We start from the raw sequence: 25,008 nt of genomic DNA, 5'->3' as shown, positions 1-25,008 counted from the left end.
CGTACAAAAACAACACTATCAAAGTAAAAGACATGCGCGTAAAAATTATATTGATTCACGCATTCGTGAGGCAGGTCTAATCACGCGCCTATTGTATGCGGAGGCATCTCCCCAGGGGCGGCTCGATTAAGGGGCAAGGGAGGGCAGCTGGTTTCCCTTGATTTTCTTTTTTAATATCCTTACATGTAAAATAAATTTATAATTTATGAATATAGATTATGAACCAAATACGAAAATACAAGAGAGGGGTAAAAAATCTTAAGTTATTTTTCGTTATTTAATATGTGCAAAGTGATCCGAAAATTTGTGGCTCATAATTTTTAAAAAATTGAAACTCAAACACTAAGTTTTTAAACCTAAACACAAATGAGTTTAAAGTTTTTTTAAACCTGAAAACAAATTGTTGAAGCAGGAATTGTTAGCTTACAAGCTTGTGAGTTTGAATTTGATTTTAATAGTCGTAACAACCGCAATGAAGAAATTTTTTTTGTTGTGAAAATTAATACGAATATTATAAATTACTTATACTGAAAATATATATTTTGTAGTTTTTCGATTGAAGTTACTAATAATTTTCCAAAAATATCAAGTTGTAGGGGTATATTGTAAGTTAAATTTAAAATGTAACAATATTATTTACATTATTGGAGTACTGTATTTAAATTTTGTTATTTGTGATTTTTGGTTCTCCGTCTGCCCTTACTTAATAATATTCCTGAATCCGCCCCCTCCAGCAGAGTTTTGATAGCAGTAGCTATGATGGTATGCTCTATCGGAAGCAAGCATGTTGTAAATCCAAGCACAAAAAATCAATATATATCACAACCACGATGACAATTCACAACGAATGTCACGCAATCAATCAACAAGCAATTCCAGAAATAAGAACAAATACCAAACGAATAATAAATGCGCAACGATTTACTTGGTTCGGATTTGTTCAATCCTACATCCAAGGATCTTGGGTAACACCCAAAGAAATTCACTAATAATCAATCAACCAAGAAGTGTTCTATACAATCCCTCGCAATAGGTATAACCCCAAGAAAAACTACACAGAAGAATAATAGCTTCTATACGCAAGAACAATGCGATCGATTCTCAGAAGTTCCAGCTCCAAGGCAGGTAGCACTTCTATCAATGATCTTCGATCTTGCTCACAGCAGCAAGTTTCTCAATGTTCTTCGAAGGATTTAGAAACTCCAATTTCAGATCTCAATCTTGAGTGTTATCTCTGGAGATTAATCTTGCTATTTATCCAAGTTGTTAATTCAGGACCAAGACTAATTAAACTAACTCTACTAACCAACTAACCACCTTAGCTGATTCCGTTAGTCTAAGCCGTTGGATCATCTTGACTGCCTTTGACCAGATGATTTGCAACTAATGCTAAAGTCAACACTCTTTTCTACAAATCTCCACCTTTGACTGATTCGGTTGCTATCAAGTGAATCCAATGAGTTCCCACTTTAATCTAACTTAGATTACTCCACCAGTTTCAACAAGCTTAATGCATGATCGAGCTTGTTAACTGGTACAACCTTTGTCAAAATGTCAGCTGGATTAACTTGTGTGTCAATCTTCAGAACTTTAGCCAACCCTTTTGATACAATGTCCCTCACAAAATGTAACCTTACATCTATATGTTTTGTTCGTTCGTGAAATACCGAATTCTTCGATAGATGGATTGCACTTTGTGAATCACAAAATATAGAAATACTGCTTTGCTCAAAACCCATCTCTGTCACAAATCCAGAAATCCAAATTCCTTCTTTGACTGCTTCTGTTAGGCTTATATATTCTGCCTCAGTAGTAGATAAGGCAACCACATTCTGTAAATTAGACTTCCAGCTCACTATGTTTCCTCCAAAAGCAAACACATACCCTGAGATTGACCTTCGTTTATCCAAATTTGCTGCATAATCAGAGTCACAGTAGCCAGTGACTTCATAAGTGTTTGAAGCAGCAGGCTTTGAATAATGAAGCTTCAGCTGTTTTGATCCCTTTAAATACCTTAACAACCACTGAACTGCCTTCCAATGCTCCCTTCCAGGCTTACTCATGAACCTACTCACAAGACCCAAGCCATATGTTATATCTAGCCGAGTTGAAACCATCATATACATTATACTTCCTACTGCATTAGAATATGGCACATCCCTCATATGCAAACTTTCTAGTTCCTCTTGATCTTTCTTCATAGCCTGCAGCTTAAAATGCGCACCAATAGGAGTGCTTACCGATCTTGCGTCTGCCATATTGAATAATTCAAATACCTTGTTTATATAATGTTCCTGAGATAAACTCAATGTCCTGGCCTGTCTTTCTCTTCGAATTTCAACTCCCAAAATCTGCTTTGCTGGACCCAGATCTTTCATTTCAAATACTTGATTAAGCTGGTTCTTTAGCTTCTGGATTTCTGTCAAATCTTTGCATGCTATAAGCATGTCATCAACATATATCAGCAAATAGATAAAGGACTGATCATGCAACCTTTTAAAGTAAACACAACTGTCAAATTTGGACCTTTCATAGCTTTGCTGAAGCATGAAATCATCAAAACGCTTATACCATTGTCTTGGTGATTGTTTAAGCCCATAAAGAGACTTCTTCAGCAAGCAAACTTGTTCAGCTTTGAGATTAGCTTCAAACCCTCTTGGTTGTGCCATCATAATCTCTTCTTCTAATTTACCATGTAGAAAGGCTGTTTTGACATCTAGTTGTTCAAGTTCAAGATCTTGCATAGCAGTGATGGCAAGTAGAATTCTGATTGAAGTGTGCTTCACTACAGGAGAGAATATCTCATGATAATCTATGCCTTCCACTTGAGAGAAACCTTTTGCAACTAATCTAGCCTTGTACCTAGGCTTCTCAACTCCTGGGATTCCCGGTTTTCTCTTATAAATCCATTTGCATCCAATAACTCTTTTGTTGTCATTGTTCTTAATCAAGGATTTATACTCCTCTTGCATAGCAATCTGCCACAGAGCACTGTCTTTACTTTTCATTGCCTCTTCATAAGATGTTGGCTCTTGCAACTCCACTAATTCAGCCATATTAAGAGCAAATGCAGTGAACTCAGATGATGCAAATCTGGAGGGCAGCCTGACTTCTCTTCTGATTCTGTCTCTAGCTAATTTATAATCTTTCAGATTGGTTTCACATTCAGTATCATGACCTTGTTCACCTTTACCAATAGACTTTTGAAGTTCATTTTGAGCTATGTCATAAGAGTCTTCAGGTGGACCTTGATCTGCTCCACCTTCATCCTTATACTATCCATTGTTGAATGTTTGATACTGATCTTCATCCTGAAAAGGCTGCTCAGCTTGTTTAGAGCTGGCTGCTGCTGGAACAGATTTATTAGCATAAAAGACCGACTCATTAAACACTACATCTCTGCTGATAATGCATTTTTGTTCATCTAAAAGCCATATTCTATATCCTTTTACACCAGTTGGGTATCCTAAGAAGATACCTTTCTTGGCTCTAGGACTTAATTTTCCCTGACTAGTATGAATATAAACAAAACAACCAAAGGTCCTTAAATGCTTGTAACTTGGTTTAATGTTAGACCATTTATGATCAGGTACCATAAACTCAATAGCAGAAGAAGGTGACAAGTTTATAAGATGACAAGCTGTAGATGCTGCCTCTGCCCAGAACTTTTGAGGCAGTCCACTCTTACTTAGCATGCACCTTACTTTGTTCATTATTGTCCTATTCATGCGTTCAGCAACTCCATTTTGCTGTGGAGTGTAAGTACACGTCCTATGTCTAGCAATGCCATGTTTTGAACAGTAATCATCAAACTCATGATTGCAAAACTCTAGGCCATTGTCTGTCCTTAGAGTTTTAATTTTCTTTGATGATTGATTTTCTACTAAGGTTTTCAATTCTACAAACTTACTAAAATCTTGGTTTTTAGACTTCAAAAAATAGATCCATACTTTTCTGGAAAAATCATCAATCAGAGAAATAAAGTACTGGCATTTGGATAGAGATTGTGTTACCTGAGGGGAGCCCCAGAGGTCAGCATGAATATAATCCAGTGATGATTTTGTGTTGTGAGTGGCTGTTTTAAACTTTAGCCTATGAGTTTTCCCAAGCACACAGCTTTCACAGAATTCCAGATTCTTAACTTCCTTCTGATCTAGGAAGCCCTGTTTACTGAGCTCTTGCAGTCCCTGTAGACTCATGTGACCAAGCCTCTGATGCCACAGTAGTGTATGATCTTGGTCAGATGTGATCACATTTACCTCGGATGATAATGTGTTTCCTTGAAGCACATAGAGACCCTGTTTTAAGGTAGCTTTCATAATAACAAGAGAACCCTTTACTACTTTGAGAGTGCCACCTTGTGCTTTATAGCTCATACCCTTTTGGTCTAAGGTACCTAAAGATATTAGGTTCCTTTTCAACTCAGGGATGTACCTTACATCAGTTAGGATTTTAATAGAGTCATCCCACATTTTGAGTTTAACAGATCCACTGCCATTAATTTTGCAAGGCTGATTGTTCCCCAGCAACACATACCCTGTGTCTGTTTCTTGAAAGTCATGGAACCAATCTCTTCTAGGAGACATGTGGTACGTACATCCAGAGTCTAGGATCCATTCATCCTTTGGATCATCAGTGGAAACAGTCAACACTTCAGCTTCTTCATATCCTTGAAGTACATTTGCTGTTTTTGGATTTGGAGTGTCTTCCTGTCCTTGATTCATTTTTCTCAAGGGGCAGAACCTTCGAATATGACCTTCCTTTTTACAGGACCAGCATGTTCTTCTTGGCCTTGACTTGGACCTTGACTTGGATCTCCATCTGTTGGCAGATCCCTTCCTTTCTTGTGATCTACCTCTTACATTTAGTCCTTCTCCCATAGGCTTAAGATGCCTTCCATTAGCCTTTAGATCAAGTTCTTTGGAATAGGCTGCACCAGTGACTTCTTCAAGAGTAAGAGTTTCCTTTCCATACTTTAGGGTATCTCTCAATTGGTCATAGTCCTTCGGCAGTGAGTTGAGTAAGAAAATAGCTTGGTCCTCCTCATCTATTTTTACATCCATGTTTTTCAGGTCTGACAACAACTTTGTGAACTCATCTATGTTCTCATCAATAGACCTGTTTTCATTCATCTTGTAACTATAGAATCTCTGCTTCAGATATATCCTATTGGGCAGTGTTTTTGTCATGTAGAGTTGCTCCAATTTGAGCCACATATCAGCTGTCGTTTTTTCCCTTACCACTTTTCTGAGAATTTGGTCACTCAGGCTGAGAACTATAGTGTTCCTAGCCTTCTTCAATATTTCAAGCTTGTTTTCGGTTGTATCTGGAATCTTTGATTCTCCTTTCAGTGCTTCATCTAATCCTAAGTTTCCCAGGTGTGCTATCATCTTTTCCCTCCATAGATTGAAGTCATTCTTTCCATCAAACTTTTCCACCTCAAACCTTGATGTGGGCATAGCTAAAGAGTATCCCCTGCTCGTAGACATTCTTTGATCGTTCACTCAAGAGCTTTGAAGTTCTTGATGGAAATTCTTTGTAGCCGAGACATATTAGAACACCTAGTCGGATCCTTAGGCCCCAAGATCTTAATCTTGAGGCTCTGATACCACTTGTTGTAAATCCAAGCACAAGAAATCAATATATATCACAACCACGATGACAATTCATAGCGAATGTCATGCAATCAATCAACAAGCAATTCCAGAAATAAGAACAAATACCAAACAAATAATAAATGCGCAACGATTTACTTGGTTCGGATTTGTTCAATCCTACATCCAAGGATCTTGGGTAACACCCAAAGGAATTCACTAATAATCAATCAACCAAGAAGTGTTCTATACAATCCCTCGCAATAGGTATAACCCCAAGAAAAACTACACAGAAGAATAATAGCTTCTATACGCAAGAACAATGCGATCGATTCTCAGAAGTTCCAGCTCCAAGACAGGTAGCACTTCTATCAATGATCTTTGATCTTGCTCACAGCAGCAAGTTTCTCAATGTTCTTCGAAGGATTTAGAAACTCCAATTTCAGATCTCAATCTTGAGTGTTATCTCTGGAGATTAATCTTGATATTTATCCAAGTTGTTAATCCAGGACCAAGACTAATTAAACTAACTCTACTAACCAACTAACCACCTTAGCTGATTCTGTTAGTCTAAGCCGTTGGATCATCTTGACTGCCTTTGACCAGATGATTTGCAACTAATGCTAAAGTCAACACTCTTTTCTACAAAGCATTTTTCGTTTTCGCTTTTATTGGTTGAAGATTACTAAATTTGATTCATAGTTGCATCTTATGCATTTATTTTTTGTTTGTTTGTTTGTTTTAACTTTCAAGTAAATGCTCTAATTAGCTATATGATCCAGTTGATGGTGTGTGAACTGCGTATTGATACTTCAAATCTTGTTTCAAATTTGTTTTTACTCTCCTTTCTATGTTTACACGGTGAATGATTCATGGATTCTCCAATAGTAAACATCTGGAAGAGAGATTGAAATTTGATATGCAAGTATACCAGGCTTTGTACTGTCAGAGTCAAAAAAGTTTATGATGAGAAGGCCCAACTCTTTTTTGCATGATTATGAACAATATAAAATTTTTAAGCACTTGATCAAGTCTTTGAGTAATTGAATATTGTATTTTGCGTATTTCTACGAACAGTCTTGCAAGCAAATCCTTGGAGAGTGACCTCAAAATCTGTTTATGTATTGACTCACCAAGAAAATCAAGTGTGCACTATGAAAACTCGGAGAAATCGCAGGTGATTTAAATTTGTTTTCCACTCGACTCTTTTGTACATGCTTGTGTTTGGTGGAGATGTCGATGCTATCGACAGGGTAGTGCTCTGTGGGTAGCGTGGCGTGTTTTGATTGGTCCAAATCAGTGGGCCCCATGTGGGACACTGATTTGGACCAATCATGGGGGGACACGTCACCCTATGGGCGGCATGTACAAAATCGTGTTTGCGATTGTTCATGGCTGATGGTGTTTTTTCATTCGGGGAAAGTTGAAAGAGAGCTTGGACTTCTGTTTTCCAAATGAGCAAAGTGGAGAAGCTATTAGCCAAAATGCTAAACGTGAATTGAACAAAAATAATATACTAATAACAAGTAATGATCGTAGTACAATACAACAGTATAACGAGTATGTAAATACTGAAGAATTTGAATGAAACGAATAAGGAAACAGTTAAGCAAACTGAGGCCTGTAACAAGTACAGTTTCCTTAAAACAGATTCGTCGCCTCCACAAGATGCTTGAGGATCAACACGTACAGACGTCTGTTTCCCAGGATACAACGAAAAAATCAGTAGCAAACTAAGCACAAATTCACTACTCCGACGAACTTGAATCGTACTTCACTTTATCACCAAAACTTAACGGAGGCCAAATGAAAAGCTAACAATATGACAATGCAAGAGAATTCTTGAGTGACATCTTGAATATTATGTGTGTGGATTGAGAAAATGAGCACACTATTTATTAGCTTCAAAAAGCACACCAAGAGTCATAAGATTAATTAACTCAATTAATCTTTCATTTAACTCAAGAATGTGGAGAGCCAAAAGTCTCAAATTAATTCAAGAATGTGGAGAGACAAAGGACACTCTCACATTCATGATCCATTATTTTCATTCAAAAATTTTATTTAAATATATTTCCAACAATCCCCCACATGAATGAAAATTGATACGAATTTTGGTGATAAAGCTCTACAGTTTAATCTGGCATAGGATATGTAGGTATTACTGTAACGCCCCACTGTATCAAGATGGGTCTTTTCAGCGTGCTTATGTCCTCACTCACACGCACCCTGAAAAACTTCCCAGGGGTCACCCATCCTATAATTGCCCCAAGTCAAGCACGCTTAACTTTGGAGTTCTTATTTGATGAGCTTCCGAAAAGAAGATGCACCTTCTTGATATGAGCAGTACATATGAAATCTTTTAAACCCTCCTCAACTATGTAGTCCCATACCTACACAGTCTCAGAATCCCCTCTCATTCCGGCACGAGATCGTTTCATTCATGTCTCCCTCCGCCTAGAAGCCTACCAGGAGCCGCTCATTGTCCGTGCAACCTCTTGGCACCGGCGATCACTCCCTGCCTCTTCAGCCTCGGGCGTCACAATTACCCTTTGAACGTTTCCTTGTGAAATCATAGTAATGTACTGGTTGACAGTAGACGCGATGTATTTGAACTGTACATCCGTTTGTTTAAATTAAGATATACTTCACACAGGACTCTCCCTGATACAATTCAGTTCTCATGATTGTGTTCGTTTTGGCCATTAACACACGTCTGGTTCTGTAAGAGGGTCTAGAATTGAGTCTTGCAACTCCTTCGAAGCAGCCCTACTTCTCTCTCACATAGGTGATTCTATGTTGAATTTCATCAGAATCATTTAAAGCAATATGCTTATCCTCAAAATTTACTGTTTGCAATAGGAATAGACTAGGGATAACCCCCACAGTGATCTACCAAACCAGTGCGATTAGGTTGTCCTATTGAACCTAGTTCTTGGGATTTCCAGTCAGCATAGATTGGGTTTTCCTTCGCACCAATTTATTCCATAGGCTTCAGTCACATTCCTTTTGAAGAATTTTCAACTAACTCTCTGTTTTACCCTTTGGTTAACGGATCCACTATTTTATCCTTTGACTTTACATAGTCAATAGAGATAACTCCAGTTGAGAGTAGTTGTCTAATGGTATTGTGTCTACGACGTATATGTCTAGAATTTATATTATACATCTTGTTTTGTGCCCTTCCGATCGCAGATTGAATATCACAATGAATGCAAATAGCCGGTACATGTTTCACCCATCCTGGAACATCTTCTAAGAATAGACGCAACCATTCAGCCTCTTCACCACACTTATCAAGTGCTATAAACTCATATTCCATCGTGGATCTGACTATTATAGTTTGTTTATAATATTTCCAAGCAATTGCTGCACCTCCTAAATTGAATACAAATCCACTTGTAGATTTTGAGTCTTTCATATCAGATATCCAGTTTGCATCACTGTATCCTTCAATAACATCAGAATATCTAGTATAGTGCAGCCCATGATCACGAGTGTATCTTAAATACCTTAACAATCTGATAATTGCTTTCCAATGTTCAGCTCCTGGATTACTCGTGAATCTGCTCAATTTGATTATTGCATAGGCTATGTCTGGTTGTGTACAACTCATTAAGTACATCAGACTTCCAATTACTCGAGAGTATTCTAATTGGGAGATACTCTCACCCCGACTATTTGATAGATGTTGACTTGTATCTATCGGGGTTCTAGTCAATGCAGAGTCATCCTTATTGAATTTCTCAAGTATTTTGTCCACATAATGTGACTGACATAAAACCATCCCTTCTGATGTTCTATGGATTTTAATTCCAAGAATGACATCGGCTAATCCCAAATCCTTCATGTCGAATTTCGAGTTCAGCAGTTTTTTAGTGGATTTGATCATCTTATCATTGCTTCCGATGATAAGCATGTCATATACGTAAAGACATAAAATGACATAGCCACTTTCAGTGTTCTTTACGCATACTCATTTGTCACACTCATTGACTTTAAATCCACTTTTTAGCATGGCTTTGTCAAATTTTTTGTGTCATTGTTTTGGTACTTGCTTTAAGCCATACAAAAACTTCACCAATTTACAAACCTTATTTTCTTGCCCAGGTACAGAAAATCCCTCAGGTTGTTCCATGTAAATTTTTTCTTCTAAATCTCCATTTAGAAAGACAGTTTTTACATCCATTTGGTGTACTTCAAGATTTCGCAAGACGACAATTGCAAGTATCACTCGAATTGAAGTTATTCTTGTTACTGGAGAATAAGTGTCAAAACAATCAAGCTCTTCACGTTGACGGTAACCCTTGATTACCAATCTGGATTTATATTTATCTATTGTTCCATATAAGAAAATCCCTCAGGTTGTTCCATGTAAATTTTTTCTTCTAAATCTCCATTTAGAAAGACAGTTTTTACATCCATTTGGTGTACTTCAAGATTTCGCAAGACGACAATTGCAAGTATCACTCGAATTGAAGTTATTCTTGTTACTGGAGAATAAGTGTCAAAACAATCAAGCTCTTCACGTTGACGGTAACCCTTGATTACCAATCTGGATTTATATTTATCTATTGTTCCATATAATTTCATTTTCCGTTTAAAAATCCATTTATAACCTAGTGGTTTGCTTCCAAGAGAAAGGTCTACTAGTTCCCACGTATGATTTTGCAAAATGGATTCTATTTCGGAATTTATAGACTCTTTCCATAGAGGTCCTTCAGATGAATTAACAGCTTTCTTGAAACTTTGAGGTTCACTTTCCATCATGAAAGTGTTGAAATCTGGACCAAATGATTTCTCAGTTCTAGCTCTTTAGCTACGTCTAGGTTTAACCTCGTAGTTAGCCTCTTGTTCTTTTTCCATTGTCTCATGTAATATTTTGGATGAACTTGGTTCTTCCTTATATTTAAAGGGAATACATATTCAAAGAACGAAACATTTCTTGATTCCATTATCGTATTCTTATGAATGTCAAGAATTTGAGATTCATACACAAGAAATCGATAGACTCTACTGTTGTGTGCATATCCTATGAAAATGCAATCAACAGTTTTTGGTCCAATTTTTACCTTTTTCCGAGTAGGTACGGCTACCTTGGAAAGACACCCCCACACTCGCAAATATTGGTATGAAGGTATTCTTCATTTCCATAATTCATATGGACTTTTATCTTGCTTCTTCCGGGGTACCTTATTTAAAAGGTAATTAGCTGTCAGAACAGCTTCCCCCCACATATTCTGTGGTAAACCAGAAATCAGTAACACTGCATTCATCATTTCTTTCAAAGTGCGATTCTTTCGCTCTGCAACACCATTTTGCTGAGGAGAGTAAGGTGCAGTTCTTTCGTGTTTGATACCATGTTGAGCACAAAACTCAGCAAATGGTGATTCATACTTACCTCCACGATCACTTCTTAGCACCTTAATTTTCTTGCTAAGTTGGTTTTCAACTTCACTTTTGTAGTGGATAAATTTTTCAATAGCTTCATCTTTATTTTTAAGAAGATACACATAAAAATATTTTGTGCTATCGTCAATAAAAGTAATGAAGTATTTGTTTCCACCACGTGTTTGTACTCCTTTTAAATCACATAGATCAGAGTGAATCAAATCAAGGGGTTTACTTTTTCTTTCAACTGTTTGAAAAGATGATCTTGTTAGTTTTGCCTCAACACAAGTTTCACATTTGTGTTGTGTATCAATTTTGAATGTAGGAATACTTTTCAAGTTAATTAATCTACGAATCGTATCATAATTAACATGTCCTAGTCTATCATGCCACAAATTAGAAGACTCAAGCAAGTAAGCAGAAGATTTTATTTTATTGATCACATGCTTAATAACAATTACATTGAGTTTGAACAACCCATTGCTTACATAGCCTTTTCCAACAAACATTTCACTCTTAGACAAAACAACTTTATCTGACTCATACACAATGCAAAACCCATGCTTGTTAAGCAATGACCCAGACACCAAGTTCTTACGGATTTCTGACACATATAATACATTGTTCAAAGTCAGCTCTTTTCCAGAGGTCATCTTCAAAACCACTTTTCCTTGTCCCTTGATTTCAGAAGTTGCAGAATTTCCCATGAACAACATTTCCCCGTTCTCGGATTCCTCAAGATTTGCAAACATCTCTTTGTCAGAGCAAACATTGCTAGTGGAACCAGTGTCAATCCACCAATCCCTTGGATTTGAACCAACCAGATTCATTTCAGAAATGACATCATTTTGGTCCCATTTTTATCCTTTTGTTCGAAAGATTGAAATGTTTCTTTTTCGAGCTTTGGCCATGCTCGACAACATTTGCTTTAGCAGCAACTGGAGAAAACAGTCGTCTTTCAGAGCACTTGTTGTCTTCCTTGATACAAAGTCGAACAAAGAGTTCTTCAACATTCATCCCCTTTAGTTTGTGTTTCAAGTAGTTCTTGAAATCCTTCCATGCTGGTGGTAGCTTCTCAACAATGGCCGTCACTTGGAAGGATTCGCTCAACGCCATCTTCTCAGCGTGAATCTCGTGAAGAATCACTTGGATCTCTTGAACTTGGCTGATAACCGGCTGGGAATCCACCATCTTAAAATTCAGAAAGCGGCCTACAAGAAACTTCTTGGCCCCCGCATCCTCGGTTTTGTACTTTCTGTCAAGGGATTCCCACAGCTCTTTGGCCGTTTTTTTTCCGCAATACACATTGTAGAGCGAATCTTCCAATCCGTTCAGTACGTAATTTTGGCATAGGAAATCAGAATGATTCCATGTCTCCAAAGCACTGACGGATTCAACATCTCCCTCACCCTCCTTGAGCTTAGGAGCATCCTCCGAGAAGTATCTAGTCAGGTTCATCGTCGTCAAGTAGAAGAGCATTTTCTGCTGCCACTTCTTGAAGTCCACACCAGTGAACTTCTCTGGATTTTCTCCGTGACTGTTTGCAACAGGAACGGCAGCACTACGTGGGGCAACGGAGGAACGACACGATTTGAAACCGTGACAATAGGGGCAACATGAGTAGTCTCACTTGAAGCAGAAGCCATTTCTGAAACAAATCACGTAATGAGTACCGAAAAGTCTGTTTTAAGTTTGTTAGCCAAAATGATAAACGTGAATTGAACAGAAACAATATACTAATAACAAGTAATGATCGTAGTATAATACAACAATATAACGAGTATGTAAATACTGAACAATATGAATGAAACGAATAAGGAAATAGTTAAGCAAACCGAGGCCTATAACAAGTATAGTTTACTTAAAACAGATTCGTCGCCTCCACAAGATGTTTGAGGATCAACACGTACAGACGTCTGTTTCCTAGGATACAACGAAAAAACCAGTAGCAAAATAAGCACAATTCACTACTCCGGCGAACTTGAATCGTACCTTCACTTTATCACCAAAATTTAACGGAGGCCAAATGAAAAGCTAACAATATGACAATGAAAGAGAATTATTGAGTGAGATCTTGAATATTATGTGTGTGGATTGAGGAAATGAGAACACTATTTATAAACTTCAAAAAGCACACCAAGAGTCATAAGATTAATTAAATCAATTAATCTTTCATTTAACTCAAGAATGTGGAGAGCCAAAAGTCTCAAATTAATTCAAGAATGTGGAGAGTCAAAAGACACTCTCACAGTCATGATCCATTATTTTTATTCAAAAATTTTATTTAAATATATTTCCAACAGAATCCAGTCAAACCAGTCAGAAACCAGTTCTAAATTTCCTATGCTCGTTGAGGATGTCCGAGAGGGTATGCTTATAAGTTCTTACTCACCTGCTTTATCGAGTTATTCTTAACTCTTTTCATTTGATGTTACAGAATTATTAGTAACAGTTTAGAGTTATCATTGATCCCTAACTGTTTGGTTTTGTTGGTGCAAGTCTTGAGAAGTAATTATTTTGTGATTTGAATCTATTCTAAAATAGAAGTTCATTCAGGGTGTGTCATATACTTCATGTTTCTTTCTGGCCAGAACACCTACATTTTCCTCATGTGAAGTCTCCTGATGTTTGATGTGGTGTTGTGGATTTTCCCACTACATACCCATTCATCACTGACTCAGTTCACATTGGCCCCCAACACTCAAAAGTACACAAAAGAAGGGCCCATTAGGATTGTTAAACTCTTGAATATTCCCCCTTGAACTAGGGCAACAGAAGAGAGTATCATCTTCCTTGTTAATTGTATTTAACTTTGATTCTCTTGTTGTGGATTGTATCAAATCGACTCTTTCTTTCATCATCAAAATATAGATTAGTTCCTGGTATTTTAATTGTAGTCACCGGTTTTTTTTCCTTCTGCAAATGTCTATCCGTTTGTCTAATCATGATAAATTTATGTTATTTTCTTATCAATAGCTATATTACATATTATAAAGCTTGACTAAAATTAGAAGATTCAATTTTTACACTTTAAAGAAGAATGTATGATGGTCACTTCGTTGTTATTTTAGTCAAATATTTTTGTAATTCTTGGATTTGCCCAATTTTTTTTTTTTTTTTTGAAAGGAGACGGAGATACTTTTTGTTAGCACATTCTGTATGTGAAGGCAAGATGCATCATGTCATATTTCCTTGCTTTCAATGTCTTGTACTTTACAATGAGTTTGCATATTATTTGGGCTTGATCATTTCTTATGTTCCTAAAAATCTACAAGCTTATTACCCGAACACAGATAGCTTTACTCTTTTGTCATTACTATATAAAAGGGACAATGTTTTCAACTATTCATTCAATATCTGGATCAGGCATTCGAGGATAAAAATGAACCTGCAAAGTATTGTGATTTACTCAAGGGAGGAGGTCAGAATTGTGAAGGGGTCGCAGAGATAGAAGCCTCATCAGTAAGCTAAATGGTTTCATATAAATCCGACTCAACTCTCCAATGATTCCTATATTCACTACAATCTCAGGTCTTTGATCTTTTCCAGAAGAACAAGGCACTTGCAGTTCTATTCCTTAGGGGTAGGATGCCTCCTGTACCCAAAAACCTTAAGCTTAACTTGCGCGCACGAAAGAGGACCCTTGAGGAGCACCAAGAGGAATTGGCATGAAAACTGGGGCATATTTGAGGATAAATACCTTACGTAACAAATACTAAGTCTAAGATGGTAAATAATATGAATTTATAGCATTGGAAGACCATTGATTTGTATAGTTTAGTTTACCGTTTATAGTGGAAATTACGTGTGAAGATATGTGCAAATTGTTCCGTGTAATTTGTTTGGATACGGTCAACTTACCAAATTTTCTGTTTCATTTTAGTGGCTCGTCCCATATTGTTTATGTATGAAATAACCGCGATGCTGGCAATAAATTGATTATTTGAACTCCCGGTATTCAGATGATTCATCAAATTAGGAAGCCCGAAACTATCGACGGAGTCAGGATTCCAAATCCATTTGGGCTAGAAATTTTTAACGAGAAACAAAATAATTCATAACAATTAGAATGATGAGTAAGATATTTTTCATTGTAGCTTTAAAAAGATTTTCATTAATAAGATCTTCAACAATTTTTTTTATGGAACTCATATTATTTCAAAACATTTGACTAAAACTTTTATCACAATCCAAATTTGTTTTTAGCATGACATTCGAAGGATGAAGAAAATAAAAGAGATATTGTTTGTCCAAAAAAAAAAACTATGTGCAACACACGATCAGCGCGGTGCAAAATCAACTATAAATAGAAATTCGAACGAATGAAACAAATAATTAAACCTTTTTAGGAATTAAAAAATTGTAGTTCAAAATTGTCTCATTGCAAATGCAGTCACTTTTAAAACAAACAATATGCAAAGCAGAAAAAATAGAATGGAGAGAACAAATTAATTACCTTGTAAAAATGGGAATATTATTTAAAACACAGAAATTGATAGAGATGAAGGTTAGACTAAATCAAATATAACAGGATGACAAGGACAGAAAGACCCAATTTTGGGATATGTGGGCTATTTAATTTTTTCATTGGGCTACATGTGGGCTACTTAATTTTTTAAATTGGACTACCCAGGTTAGTATAACATTGGTCCAAATATAACATATAAAATTATTTCAAAAAATATATATAACACAACAATTTTTTAAAAAAACTTGGGCCACCTTGGCTACAGCCCGAGTAGCTCTAGCTCATAAGGTACCTCCACCCTTGTCCGAAACTCGAATGATCTCATGTTCCAACGAATCATCTAAAATATTTGAAATCCAATATTTGATCTCCTCGGGACTGTCACCTGCTTCACGAACGAATGTTAGAGGTTCCGAGTACCCAGCAAAGACCCTCTGACACTCAAGTCAGCGATCACCTCTTGAAATAACCAAAGGTAGAAAACTTTTGAGTATTTAAAAATCACTTACCCCAAAATGGAGAGAATGCCATGTATTTATAGAAAATTTTGAATGACCCTTAAAAAGGCGAATTGACCTTTTTCAAGCTAAATATTATCGATTTATTTTTAAACAATAAATATTATAAATTGGCTTTATTTGTATTTTTATATTTATATAATTGAGATCATCTAATATAGTACTTATCATGATTAAATTAAAATAATAAAAATGAGCTACACCCATCAATACCTATAATAAGCTCCCCATTTTCGAGCAGTTGCAGTTCGTTCCAAGTGGTCGAGAGTAGAAATCTTTAGGAGTATTTAAAGCATGGGCAAATAATGCATATTTAGACATTATTATTTTTCTATAGTTGATATGACTTGATTTATTTTTTTATAGTCATTGCTGCATGTTGTATTTTTTTATAGTCGCTATGACTTATGTATTTTTTTTATAGTCGTTATGACTTGTTGGATTTTTTATAGTCGTAATGACTTGCTGGTATCTTTATAGTCGCTATGACTTGTTGAATTCTTTATAATTGCTATGACTTGTTGGATTCTTTCTAGTCGCTATGACTCATTGGATTTTTATAGTCGTCATGACTTGCTTGTTTTTTCATAGTCGCTATAACTTGTTGAGTTTTTTTATAGTCGTTATGACTTGTTTAATTTTTTTTATTGTCGTTATGACTTGTTTAATTTTTTTATTGTTGCTTAATTTTGTGATTTTTTTATGATCGATATGACTTGTTTCTTATATTAGTTATAATTTGCCTGTGGCTGATGACTAGTAGGCAAAATTGCCAACAAATTCCTCCCAAAGAGAGTTGTTCACCCGAATTGCATGTTCTCCTAGAGTGAGTTTTCACCGAGATTGACTTGTACTTGATAGAAGTGTTCATCCTGATTGCCTTGTCCTCTTGGAGATATGTGTTCGCCCGTATTGACTTGTCCTCCCAAAAAGAAGTGTTCACCTGGATTGCCTTGTCTCTTGGAGTGGTGTGCTTACCCAGATTGAATTGTCTTCCCAGAGAGACTTGTTAAACTGGATTGCCTTGTTCTACTGGAGTGATGTGTTCACTCGAATTGACTTATTCTTTTTGAGTGGTGTGTTCACTTGGATTGACTTGTCCTCCCAAAGAAACTTGTTCACACGGATTGTCTTGTTCTCTTGTAGTGATGTGTTCATCCGGATTGACTTGTTCTCCTGGAGATACATGTTGACCTGGATTTTCTTGTTCTCTTAGAGTGGTGTGTCCACCTGGATTGACTTGTTCTCCTGAAGTGGTGTGTTCACCCGGATTGACTTGTTCTCCTAGAGTGGCGTGTTCATCCAGATTGACTTGTTCTCTCAGAGAGATGTGTTCACCTGAATTGCGTTCTTCTGGATTATGACTTGTCTTCCCAAAGAGACTTGTTCACCCGGATTGCCTTGTTCTATTAGAGTAACGTATTCACCCAAATTGACTTGTTCTCCTTGAGTAGTGTGTTAATTGGATTGACTGTCCTCCCAGAGAGATTTGATCACTCGGATTGACTTGTTTTCCTGAAGTGGCGTGTTCATCCGGATTGACTTGTTCTATTGGAGATACTTGTTCACCCGGTTTGCCTTGTTTTATTAGAGTGATATGTTCATCCGGATTGACTTGTCTTCCCAGAGAAAATTTTTCACCCACATTGGCTTTTTCTGCCTTCATGACTCTGTTGTTGGGTAGCTAAATAGCGTGCTAATATTTCGATTGTGGCACGTGATACGGTATCCTCCATCAAGGCTCTCAAGGCATAAGGAGTGATAAGAAACTTTTGTTCTTGGGGGACAACATGTGGTAGATTCTGAACACCCCCGATGCTACGTGTGACATGTGATTGCTTCTGCATCCTCAGTGAATAGGCGACTTTCCCATAGGTAGTGCCAAGATGACGTGGGCAATAAATTGACTAACTGAATCAGGGAGATTCGGGTGGTCCACCAAATCAGGAGGTCCAAAACTCGAATGATCTCCTGCTTTAACGGATCATTTAAAAGATTCGAAATCCAATATTTGATCTCCTTGGGGCTGTCATCTGCTTCAAGAACGAACGTTAGAAGCGCCGGATAATCCTCCGACGCTCAAATTAGCCATCACCTCTTGAAATAACCAAATTTAAAGAATTTTTTTATTATAAGAAAGTTACTTACCTCAAAATGGAGAGAATGCCATTTATTTATAGAAGAAGAATTTGAGTGACCTTAAAAAGGCCGATGTACTCCTTTAAGGCTAAATATTATTGATTTCCCGTTAAATAATAAATATTATAAATTGGGATCTTTTTCTCTTTCTATATAATTAAGATAATCTAATATAATAATTGTATCACGATTAAATTAAAATAATAACAATGAACTGCACCCATCAAACCGATTTGTAATGAGAAATTAAAAGTAAATTAATTAAGGACATTAAAGTATCACACACTATTGTATATTCATAGATGTAATATGAGATCGTGTATATTTTTAGAATAGAGGTATGACACGTGAAGTCAAACTTCTTAGAACGGTTCGTAATATGAGTGGTGAATATTTGAAAGATATAAATCCCACTAATAAATAAGCGACATGTGGCATGAATGGACCAATCACACATTAGGATTAGAGGTACAAGAGATTTTTTAGGTACTTGTCATGTCAACAAGGTGCATCTTCTTTTTGTGAACTCATCACATAAGAACTCTAAAGTTAAACGTGCTTACATTGGGAAATTATGAGATGAGTGACCCCTTGTGAAGTTTGTCATAGTGCGTGTGAATGAGTTTTTCATGGTATGTGTGACTGAGTGAGGACATAAGCACACTATGTTGAAAAGAACTACTTTAGTACATTGCATAAAAAAATAATGTTACTTTACATACATACATATAATTAATTAGGGTAACCACAATCCTGAATCTGTATATCCAACTTCAGCACGGGACCTACCATGACACATCATTGCCACCTCAAAATTTTAAAAAACAAAAATTTATAACTTTTCTCTATAATTCTAAATCCAAAAAATAACTTTTTTATGAGTCGTCCCACTCATCATTTCTATACACATTATTTCATTCTTATTTATTATCTATATTTAAATTTTAATTCTTATAATATAATAAAAATTATTAACTTAAATAATGTTAAATACGTAAAGTAATTTTATAAATTAATTTTTAATATAATTATGTAATTAATTAATCTTTAATCAAAATTTTCTAACGTAAAGTAAATTTATTAATTTTTTTAATATTTTTATTTATTTAAATAATATTTAATGAAAATTTAATTATTATTATTAAAAAAATTCATGAATGTATTAATTAAATAAGTCACATCTGAAATAGTTTTATTAAATTTATATTTTTATTTTAATAATATTAACTCTAATAATATATTAAATTACAATTTCAAGTGTTATAATGAATATTTAATAAAATAAAAATGATATAATTAAAATATTCATAATTAAAGTATAGCTTGAATTCAAGAATCGCAATCGTACACAACAAATAAAGACCAACATAAATTAAAATTAAAAAACATAAACGTGCACAAGTGACAAATACCGAAATAAATTTAAAAAACATAAATGTGCACAACCGAAATATTGAATGATAAATTTGTTTCTCAATAATTGCCTTCGTACAGTGTGCTCATATGTGTTCAACCAAGTCGGCTCAAAGTTGGTGATGTGCTTCTCTGTCACGTAGCTCGCTATAATTCTAGAGGTACTCTCGAAATTCTTGGGTAGATCCTATGACAATTCGTGCTGGTGGAGGAGAGTCTTCATCCGACTAGTTGATTGATTCAACTTCCTCGTCCTCAATAATCATATTGTGCAAAATAATACATGTGTACATGATATTCCTCAAATCATTCCTATAATAAGATCGTGCAGGACCTCTAACTATTGCCCAACAAGCTTGGAGCACTCCAAATGCCCGCTCAATATCCTTTCTTGCAGACTCTTGTCTCTCCTTGAATTTCTTCTTGTTGGGATCCTCGGGGCATGTAAAACTCTTGACGAAAGCAGCCCATTCTGGATAGATTCCATCTGTAAGATAATATCCTTTTGTATAAGATGTTTCGTTCACTGTGAAATGAACATTCGAAGCATTTCCTTGTAGGACGACGTTGAATAACGGTGATTCGTTAAGAACATTTATATCACTACGCGACCCTGCAATGCCAAAAAAAAAGCATGTCATATCCACAAGTCTGTAGTTGCGACCGCTTCAATAATTATCGCTGGGACACCATAATCACATCTAGTATATTGTCCTTTCCAAGCTACGGGACAATTCCCCCACTCCCAATGCATGCAGTCATGGATGCCCAACATTCCAGGGAAGTCGTGCTTCTCTTCATGCATTTGAAGCAACCGTTGAGTGTCTGCTTCATTAGGTCTTTTCAAATATCGTGCCCCAAATACATCAATCACACATTGACAGAAGATGATCAAACAGTTCAATGCAGTTCTTTCACCCATCCATACTTACTCATCGAGAGAGTCGGCTGGGGCTGCATATGCCAATTGATGAATAGTCGCTGTGCATTTTTGAAGTGGCGACAAGATTTGTCTTCCTACAGCGTCTCTACTCCATCGAAAGTAGTCCGAATAATTTGTAAGAGCATCGACTATGCGAACGAATAACTCTTTACGCATTCGAAATCACCTCCGGAATACTTCAACGTGAAATGTAGGATTTTCAGATAAATAATCTTTGACAAGGAGAGAATGCCCGTCCTCACGATCCCGATTCACATATCTCCTTGAATTTCTAGATCGTGCATTCCTTTGGGTTGTTTGGAGTCTATGCTCTTCCTCTTGAAGCAGTGTAATCATCATTCGATCTATATCATCTTCTGCATCTTCCAACATCTCATTTCGTCAAAACTCACGAATGAGACATTCTGTAGCACGACGTGGATTTTCAGACATTTTTATTGTAAGTGTTGAAAAGTTGAAAATATTGAATGAAAAAAATGAAAGTTTCACACCATATTTATAAAGTAAAAGTTTAAATTTTAAACTATCGGTGGCACACAATTCAATGCAATAATATCTGTTGCATGCAATTCAACACAATAATATCTGTTGCACGCAATTCAACGATACACTATCCGTTACAAAAAAAAAACAATGGTATACTATATATTCGTTGCATTGTATTGGGTTATTTTATTTTTACTTTATAATTATTTAAAATTTTTTGAGTTAAATCAGGGGCGGATCCAGGATTTCGGTCATGGGGGGCCGCCTATAAGTAGACACAAGATTAAAAAAGAAAAGACAAATTATATAGTCAGTTACATTCAGCTAATTAAACATCAAATGTATGTTTCGAACAAAATATTTACACATTAAAGGAATTTGACGTTCAATAGAAGTTATAAAGTTTCGATCATAACATCAATACAAAATTTTTTGACAATTTTTTTTTAATACATATCATCAATGCATACAAAAAAAAAATCATCCTCCATTTAATTTGCTCATTCTCTTTTATTTATTTCAAATATGTTATTTTATTACTTTAAAATATATATATGTATATATATCAATTTATTTTATACTCAATCCGTCCCATATATATATATACTTACTTCTTTTTCACACATATCAACAATTTTTTTTAGAATGTCAATTGGTAAATAACTTTTTAAGTTTAATTTAATGAATACTTATATGTTGTAAAAAATTATTGAAAGTAATGTATATATTTAATGAAAGTCTAATTAATTATATGAGCATATTAATGAAAAAAAGCAAAAATAAATATTTTTATAATTATCATACAAGTCTATATATTTTAGAAAAAATATAAAAAAGTGATTATATATGAAACAAAGTATAATGTTAGTCTTTAGATGATAAATTTTAAATATATCAATAAATATATAAATATTTTAGATATTTGGAATTTATTTCGATTAATATGGTATCTTTTTTTTATTTGTTATTATAATGTCATTATATTTTACATAATTTTAGATAATAAATTTTAAAATTTTCAGTAAATAAATAATTTATTATTAGTTAAATAATAATAATAATTTAGATATATTTGGTGACATTAACAGATAAGAGGGAAATATCAAATAAGAAAACAAAATAGGACGGGAGAAAGAAGAAGGAAAACGAAAGAGATAATAAAAGGTAAAAAAATAAATACCTAAAAGGAGGAGGGGATTGAATATTGATGGGACAAAGAAGGAAAACAAAAGAGATAATAAAAGGTAAAAAAATAAACAAATTCTAGAAAGGGGGAGGAAATTCGAACCTTAGTCCAATAGGTACGTAGAGGAGCGTCTTACCGCTAAGCTACATGAGCTTTTGTTTACAATTATAGCGGCTATTGTTATATATTTAATTGCATAAAAATATTAGTTATATAGTACTAAATTTTTTTTTAATTTTTGGGGGGGCCATGGCCCCCCCGGGTCCTATAGTGGATCCGCCTCTGAGTTAAATCATTACAATGATGTAACAAAATAAAATACAACATAATATATTACTAGTTGATAATAAAGAAAAACATAATCAATCGTATTTGTACACAATCGACAAGGACCGACATAACATTTAAAAACATAAACATACACAAACAACTGACACAAACGTAAATAACATATGAAAATAAACACAAAACCGATACATCTACTGAATGCCATGTCTCTTTGCAATTGCTTCAACTATTTTCAAATGCCAATGAAGCTGGGTTTCCGTCATACCCCTGGTATCCTTCGTAAGTAATTCATAATCTTTTTGTTCCAATTTTAGTGCTTTCTGTTGCATCTTGGCGTCCTTCTGCTTAATTTTATCTTCCTTGTTCTTTATCTCAGTTTCCTTATTTCTTAGCTCGGCTTCCTTCATCGCCAATTTTTCTGTTTGATATTCCTGCATTTGTTCCCATTTCAATGAGAAATCTCCGTCATCCGTGACCTTGGCTTTGTGATTTATTTTGATCTTCTGATGCCCTATTGGACGTGATCTTCTACACATGTTCGTATTTAAATGTCTTATTCTTGTTCGACGTTTTCCACATATCATATGCAGCAGCTATAACATCAGCGTCACCTTGACCACTAGCCCGATTGTTGAGCAAATTGTTGTACCATCCCGAAAACTTATCAACATCAGGCATAATACGATTATAATGAAATTTTATCGCATTCCATTCTCTCATTGGTGTTCCCACGGGTCGATTATTATTATAGTATGTGGCGGTACTTTGCCAGAAATGCTTACTTTTTTAGCGTTGCCAACTTTTGGGTCGTTGGTAGTATGACCCCAAGCTCTAGCAAGACATTTCTCTTCCTCACTTGACCACATCACCTTACCTTTATTACGACGAACATTCTTTCCTTTCGCACTCGTATCATCATAATCGAGGTTAATATTTTCTATCCCGGGCTGCGTCAAATGTTGTGGCATTTTAGAACCAAACCTTGAAATTGGTGTTGTTGGCTCTCTGTCGGATCCAGATCCTCCGAAATTGAAGTTTTGAGATTCACTTGGTGAGATATTCTATGGTGGTGGATGAGGGAATAGATGAGAATGGTGTGACATCATATAAGCTGGGCCACCCCTTGGATTATAATAATCGATTGGGAACATTGGGTGATAATATTGAGGGTTAGGAACGAAATTCGAACCAGTTGAAATATTATGTGAAAAATTAGGAACAACATTTGAACTAGTGAGAATATTTTCTGAAAAATTAGGAACAACATTCGAACCAGTGAAAATATTTTGTGGAAAATAAGATGACTAAGAAAATTCAGAAGGACAAAGGTTGAAACGAGAACGAGACCGCAACGCGCACAACTTGCATTGCTAACTTTTTTTAAAATAAATAAACAAGGTTGTAGTTGGCGTCCAACAGACCGCAACGCTCACAGCTTGCATTGCTAACTTTTTTTTTTTTTTTTAAAAAAAAAACTTAACGTTGCGGAGTACCCTTAAATCAAGTGTTATGACACATGAACTCGGCATGGGCTGTGGATGTTGAAGGCGTAACATGTGCAAGTCATGATGTTGAAACTTGAAAGATTCAACACCGAAGACTGTCACAATGCTCTTGTGATAGACATTAATCTCATTTAGATAAGGTGAGATGAGTGTCAAAAATGATATGTATCAATTAGAAGAAAATTTTGATTTACGGAAAGGGACATTTGCCTCACATCTTAAACGATTCAATTAGAGAAGTCCCTTAAAAAATCATTATACCTTACGGAAAATATGATGTAATATAATCAATTGAGCGATTTTGTTTCCCATATTCAAAAGCTACAGAAAAATCAAGATTTCGTCTCAAATTTTAAAAATTGAATTATAAATCATGGACATTATATTATGAAGCGCACTTTTGGCCTTTTTTTTAAAATTTTTGTACTCTACTCTACATTATTTCTTTCAATATTTAATATCGAACTATAGTGTATATTATAATCCAAATAATATGAATAATTTGCTGAAATTAAAATGAAATAATAAATGCATCACCATTCACCACCCATTCAAGGAAATATCAAATATCCAACTTAGTCAAAAAAAAAAAAATAAAAAAATAAAAAATATCCAACTCATTGCGTGTATCATAAGGCAATCCAACTGGTCATGGATAAAAATAGTAAATCTATAAACTATAGCCCATATTTCTTTTGTCGGCTAATCATTATCATTATTGTTACAAACTAATTAAAAAGCTCAAATATATTTTGAAAACAAAAGCTCAAATAATTCGATGATGGAAACTCTGTAATTTTGCTAGGAAATATATCAATGTTGACTTTTGGAAAAGTCAACGATCATGAAATTCAGAGTAAGATCTTTAATAATTACAACCGACACATAAAGATTTAGGAATGATTAAATATATTTTAAGTAATTAAACTAATTTGTATTATTTTATATTGAGCAATACCACATGTACAATTAAATTTATACAACAATTCTTACACGATATACAAAAAAATTTATTTATTAAATCTAATGATACATTAAATACAAAATCTCACGATATAATATTAAAATTTAACGATA

The 25,008-nt window shown here is 35.1% G+C and overlaps 1 protein-coding gene and 1 pseudogene across 1 annotated transcript; one reads left to right on the top strand and one right to left on the bottom strand.

Annotated features, from left to right (window-relative positions):
• Positions 1-32: 32 nt before the first annotated feature.
• Positions 33-14,797, top strand: LOC140872004 (uncharacterized; annotated as a pseudogene).
• A 4,953-nt stretch (positions 14,798-19,750) lies between these two features.
• LOC140872003 (uncharacterized) lies at positions 19,751-20,445 on the bottom strand. The gene is made up of 2 exons (XM_073274742.1): positions 20,223-20,445; positions 19,751-20,136 (listed from the first exon to the last, which is right to left on the bottom strand). Exons 1-2 carry the CDS (start codon positions 20,443-20,445, stop codon positions 19,751-19,753), a joined length of 609 nt encoding a protein of 202 aa, XP_073130843.1.
• Between the last annotated feature and the right edge of the window lie 4,563 nt (positions 20,446-25,008).

Source organism: Henckelia pumila, unplaced genomic scaffold (assembly GCF_033568475.1).
Source record: "Henckelia pumila isolate YLH828 unplaced genomic scaffold, ASM3356847v2 CTG_461:::fragment_3, whole genome shotgun sequence".
Classification (NCBI taxonomy): Eukaryota; Viridiplantae; Streptophyta; class Magnoliopsida; order Lamiales; family Gesneriaceae; genus Henckelia; species Henckelia pumila.
Note: the sequence above shows the minus strand (reverse complement) of the source record. Positions and strands in the feature narration are given on the sequence as shown.

What these genes read in the sequence shown, in the direction of transcription:
- LOC140872003 (XM_073274742.1), bottom strand. Translation starts at nt 20,445, where the DNA reads ATGGGTGAAAGAACTGCATTGAACTGTTTGATCATCTTCTGTCAATGT. An exon ending in GAAAGGACAATATACTAGAT is followed by an intron (nt 20,137 to 20,222) that starts GTGATTATGGTG and finishes TTGGCATTGCAG; the next exon opens with GGTCGCGTAGTGATATAAAT.